This window comes from Etheostoma spectabile, chromosome 4 (genome assembly GCF_008692095.1).
Source record: "Etheostoma spectabile isolate EspeVRDwgs_2016 chromosome 4, UIUC_Espe_1.0, whole genome shotgun sequence".
In the NCBI taxonomy this organism is placed as follows: Eukaryota; Metazoa; Chordata; class Actinopteri; order Perciformes; family Percidae; genus Etheostoma; species Etheostoma spectabile.
In genome coordinates, this window is record NC_045736.1 from 30,476,160 (window position 1) to 30,481,933 (window position 5,774).

The 5,774-nt window shown below is 42.6% G+C and overlaps 2 protein-coding genes across 2 annotated transcripts in view; both read right to left on the minus strand.

The window, feature by feature from the left end:
• Positions 1 to 278: 278 nt before the first annotated feature.
• On the minus strand, positions 279 to 2,844 carry cfap107 (cilia and flagella associated protein 107). Its single transcript, XM_032513660.1, has 4 exons — positions 2,654 to 2,844; positions 1,895 to 2,005; positions 1,354 to 1,528; positions 279 to 645 (listed from the first exon to the last, which is right to left on the minus strand). Exons 1-4 carry the CDS (start codon positions 2,762 to 2,764, stop codon positions 350 to 352), a joined length of 693 nt encoding a protein of 230 aa, XP_032369551.1. The 5' UTR covers positions 2,765 to 2,844; the 3' UTR covers positions 279 to 349.
• Positions 2,845 to 3,204: 360 nt separating this feature from the next.
• aadacl4 (arylacetamide deacetylase-like 4) overlaps positions 3,205 to 5,774 on the minus strand; it is a 4,300-nt gene continuing 1,730 nt past the window's right edge. The window contains exons 3-4 of the mRNA XM_032513658.1: positions 4,405 to 4,468; positions 3,205 to 4,040 (exon numbers count right to left, since the gene is read on the minus strand). Coding sequence (XP_032369549.1) covers positions 3,257 to 4,040; positions 4,405 to 4,468 — 848 coding nt within the window. The 3' untranslated portion in view covers positions 3,205 to 3,256. The remainder of the gene's footprint in view (positions 4,041 to 4,404; positions 4,469 to 5,774) is intronic.

The window sequence follows — 5,774 nt, forward strand, 5'->3', positions numbered from 1 at the left end:
ACACTCGTTTCATTTTTTTTATTTATTTTCCAGAGTGAATCTAGGGTAACACTAACAGCCAATTCTGAGTTTCGAGTGTGCAGAGAGAAGGCAAATTTGCATGTAATTATCCTCTGGAAGGTCGGACATAATTCATAACCCCAACCTTCTTGCACACAGACACACACACACACACACAACACACAGTAAACGTACAGTAATCTTCACAGCGCTAAAATGAGAATCATGTTTAATTTACTTTTACCAAACTGTTTGCTTTGTTCAAATTTTTTTTTTTTCATGCAGCTGACTAATGCAAAAGAGCAACCAACACACATCAGCAGCAGAAAATGAATAAGCTGCATGCAATTCAAGAGCCATAGTGTTGTCTCACAGCCGTTTGTGATTGTGGAGGTTGACTCAAACAATGATCTGGGATTTGTAGTAGCGAGCGCCGCCTCAGGTCCAGGTCCTTATTGTTGTGATTGGCTGCATGGAGGTGGCTAGACAGCATGCGCGAAGCCCTGGCAAAGCGGCTCTGGCAGAAGGCACTAAGTGGGTGCTTTTGGTATGTTGACCTGTACACAGTCAGTGACGGGAGGTGTGACTGCTGCCTTTCCAAACGGTGCTTTGTGGTCCGCAGCGGGCCAGCGTTGGTTGGAAGGGCTGCAAAGGAACACAGAAGAGAAAGTTAACTGTCGCGTTACTGCAGCCATTAATTACACTGGTGACTGATTTGGAAAAATAAAAGGCATCTGGGGCCATCCGGAGTTAATTGTTCATGAACTGCTGATGTCTTTTGTCCGTACGAAATTTAATGTGGCAAAGTATTTGTGCTCTGCAGTGGTGCTGTTCTCTCCTGTTGTTGTCTTTGAGTCAAATTTGACCCCTTTTAATGATGTCTATATCAGAAATATGGCATTCATTTGAACCAAATTACCACAAAAAAGGGTTCCATGCAACGCTCTTTGCAAATACAATAAATCCTTTTCATTGAAATTCGGGTGTAAATTGAAATGGTTTAAAATCAACATCCTGAACCAACTCATCCACTCAAGATACGTTCCTCAGATCTTAACTATTAGTCAAAATAATTCATAATTTATTCTGCTTCATTAGCTCAAAAATTAGGTATAATTCTATACAAATGAGGGTTTTTGACCATGGATTCTAAAAAGTAGTGTAAACCTAGTGGCAGTAAAGTGGTGAGAAATGAAAAAGAATAAATAATGCATTGGAAATGTCAAATGTAAAAACTAAATAAGTGTTAATGTTTTTGACCTGGGAGGACAACACAAGGGTTAATATGTAATTTCCCATGTATAATCTGTACCTTCAGGCATTGGTGCCATGACACTTTATAACTTGTCTTACCAGAAATTGGCCGGTCAGCCCTCTCAAGCTGCCATGTCAAGCTGTCTGGATGCCCGGGCGGCAGAGTGGGCAAATCATTGGTATGTTTACACTGGTAGCTCTCTTCATAGTGCGTGACCAAGTAATTAGAGGATGGCTGGCCACTGTGGGCATACAGCAGCTTGGATGGAAGTCCCTGGAAGAAAATACACAGTAGTCCTCGACATAGCCTGTATGCATTGACCCTCACTGGATTAAGACATAGAGGGCATGACCTATTCTTTTACAATAATCTTCAAGAGGCTCAGCATGTGACAGCAGCAAATTGCTCTAACTAGCCTTTAAGTGCCTGTAGGACTGATGATTTTACACAATTTTCATGACTGCTGAGTCTGACCAGAAACTTGCTTTCACTTGCGAGTTTTATCACAGGCCTTTATCTTGGTTGTCAATAATATGCAGAAGTGGCCACAATCTGGAGAAGAAATCCCTGACTCAGGGTTGTGACAGGCATTCAATTGGTGTTAATGCCATGAAATGAAGGAGCAGTTAAAAGGCTGACCTCAGCTCTCTGCAGGGCCGATCGTCTCTCGGAGACGTCTGGCTTGAAGTCCCAGTGGGGCCGGTAGTCTACACGGTTGGTGCTGTTGGCCGTCTGTGGTTCCCGAGCGAACTGGCTCAAATAGAGTAAACAGACATTGCAATGAAGAGTGAGGAGGAGGGGGGGGGGCAATAAAGGGACATGAGCCCAGCGCTATGATCAGCAAAGCTCACACTTCACTATCGATCCGCACTGTTGTACAGGGATTCTCAAGTCATTTCTCCTCTCAGATCGTGAACCAGCAGCCCGTGACCGAATCTCACGTCGATGCAATTAGTCTCCAGCTCGAGCCTCTCCCACCAGGAGGCTGTGCTGAGGTAGCTGATCTGAGGCTGCCTAATCACTTTGCTATAGATTTGACTACCAACTGAGGTGCTACAAAAACCCTTGGCAGGCTGCCAGCCACTGGTGTGACAGTATGTTTTGTATCTGCAGTAAGAAAAGACATGGATAGTCTGTGATCTCATTCAATTGAAGGTGTACATGTTTAATTCCAAACATTGTATTTTGACACTGGCACGAAAGTTAAATAGGCAACTAGCAGAAAAAATGCCTAACTGTATACGTACTGTGTATGTATGTGTATGCATACATACATGTATACATGTATAGGTACTGAGCATGTGTGTGTAATTCAGGCCTGTGCGTAATGTGTGTAATAACAACAGAGTTGTTACATTGTAATTTCCCCTTGTGGGACTAAGGATACATTATTATTACCTGAAGTCTTTCTTCAGCCCAGTTGCCCAACAGCACTTTGTTTGCGTACTTCTGCTCTATCCTCCAGCCGGTTTGGACCCATTTATCCTGCATGATCCCAGTTTGGTTCATGTTTTACCTGGTGTCAAACATACCAGTTAAGGGTAAGTCCTGTTAGAAGAACATGGTAAGCTTTAGTCAAAAATATAGCATGTAGGTGCATTCACCTGGTTCCATAACTGCAAAGGCAGTGAAGGGGAAATAGAAGAGCTCTGTTGCTATGGATACAGCAAACACTGAAAGGGGAGGCAAGCAAAGTCTCTTGGAAGCAAACCAGAGATGTCTTACATCTGAGTTAAAAAAGAGATACATTTCTTAAGACGAGGGCATGACATTTACCTTTCAGCAGCCTACGCAATATTGTTAAAATGTTGCCAGAAACTGTTTACTTTGTGTCCTGAGGCTACTTTTTCATTTCTTGCCACACACAGGTTTTGTTTTTTTTTTTTTTGTTTTTTTTGTCTTCTGTTAACAATTTAATGAATGAGAAAAGTCTGTGACTCGAGGCACGTTTTGTTTATTAAAATGTTGAACAAAAGTAGAATAAGGTACATGGCATGATCTTCACAGTGTCTTCATATAGTCAACGACACTATCCACAACCTGCGCTGCCGAGGGAAAAGTCAGCCAGCCCTGTTTGAAAAAGTTAATCATACCATGAAAACCGTTGCTCACATGTCGCCAGGTGACACCCTTTTCCAAGTCCAGTAGCCGTTTCCTGTAAAGAATCCCATCGTCCCTCAGGACGTCGTACTCGCAGGTGAGGATGAAAGTAGGAGGTGTTTTCTCAATGACAGCGTCTTCCGCCAGTAAAGGCGAGACCTCATGTTCCAAACCAGCCTTGATCGCGTGATACACCTGCCCGTCATATTCTGGGGTAGGGTGCTCGCTGAAACCCCGCGTCAGGAACTCCGAAGGAAGGTTGGAAGGGGAGAGCCAATCCTCGTAGCGTGGCTTGAGCTCAGTGGGGACATGGATGCCTTCCAACACGTCCTGGCACACAGACATGTCCCCATTGAGGTACTGCAGGAAGTAGAACACCATACGGCCACGAAACAATATGGGCACAGCATGATTTTGCTGGTATGAGGGCAGGTTGAAATCTGCCATCTGCAGGGCTGGGTAGACGAGGACCTGAGCGCAGGGGAACGCCAGATGCCCGTGCTCTCTCCCCGCCAGCCTTTGGCACAGTGCTGCTGCCAGGTTAGCCCCAGTGCCGTCGCCTCCGACTGCCACTCTGCGAGAGTCCACGCTAAACTGTGACTCAGCCACAGACAGGAAGTGACACGTGGCGGTCTCACAGTCGTCCAACTGGGCAGGGTACCTGTGCTCAGGGGCTAATCGGTACCTAAGAGGGGTGAGAGGGATAAGAAGATGAATTCTGGCTACTTGGAAGGTGAAATAAGTTTTGGGTTTTTACAGGGGTTGGTGGGAAAAATCAACACAGCATAGTATCACGATTTTTAGGTGGCATTACTGTATCTATACACAGGTATAAGTATGGATCTTTTATTATATATGTGTTGGTCATTTTGTCTGCTTGACAATCCCATTTTAAGCAATGAAATTGAAGTCATATGAACAAACAGAGAAATGTATAATTTTAGATAAAACTTATGTTGACACAGTTTCCTTTTGGGGACATAACCCCGTCTAACCCGTCTAGTGACTCCCACCCCTAGGTGTTTACGAGCATTAAAAATGTTCAGTACCCAACAGAAACCACAGTGGTGTCCGACTCCTTGGCGATGTGCCGGCAGACTTCATCAACAGAATCTGTTCAGGGTTCAGAGGGCATCACAGTTAGCAGAAGACGGGGTCTTTCATAATAATATGTGGTATGTCTAGTGTTTAGACCTACTCTATCTGTAAATTATAGAGCGGTCTAGACCTGCTATATCTGTAAATTATAGAGTGGTCTAGACCTACTCTATCTGTAAATATAGAGGGGTCTAGATCTACTCTATCTGTAAATTATAGAGCGGTCAGACCGCTCTATCTGTAAATATAGAGTGTCTAGACCTACTCTATCTGTAAATTATAGAGTGGTTCTAGACCTACCTATCTGTAAATATAGAGTGGTCTAGACCTGCTCTATCTGTAAATTATAGAGTGGTAGACCTACTCTATCTGTAAATTATAGAGTGGTCTAGACCTACTCTTCTGTAAATATAGAATGTGGTCTAGACCTGATCTATCTGTAAATTATAGAGTGGTCTAGACCTACTCTATCTGGATAATTATAGATGGTCTAGATCTACTCTATCTGTAAATATAGAGTGGTCTAGACCTATCTATCTGTAAATTATAGAGTGGTCTAGACCTACTCTATCTGTAAATTATAGAGTGGTCTAGACCTACTCTATTGTAAATTATAGAGTGGTCTAGACCTACTCTATCTGTAAATTATAGAGTGTCTAGAACTACTCTATCTGTAAAATATAGAGTGGTCTAGACCTACTCTATCTGTAAATATAGAGTGGTCTAGACCTGATCATCTGTAATTATAGAGTGGTCTAGATCTACTCTATCTGTAAATTATAGAGTGGTCTAGAACTACTCTTCTGTAAATTATAGATGTGGTCGACCATCTATCTGTAAATTATAGAGTGGTCTAGACCTACTCTATCTGTATATATAGAGTGGTCTAGACTACTCTATCTGTAAATTATAGAGTGGTCTAGACCTACTCTATCTGTAAAATATAGAGTGGTCTAGAACTCTCATCTGTAAATAGAGTGGTCTAGACCCTCTATCTGAAATAAAGTATAGAGTGTTAGACCTGCTCTATCTGTAAATTATAGAGGGGTCTAGCCTGATCTATCTGTAAATTATGAGTGGTCTGACCTACTCTATCTGTAAATTATAGAGTCTCAGACTCTCTATCTGTAATATAGAGTGGTCTAGACCCTCTATCCTTTAAATTATAGAGTGGTCTAGACCTGCTCTATCTGTAAATTATAGAGTGGTCTAGACCTACTCTAGCTGTAAATTATAGAGTGGTCTAGACCTACTCTAGCTGTAAATTATAGAGTGCAGTCTAGACCTGCTCTATCTGTAAAGTGTCTCGAGATAACTCTTA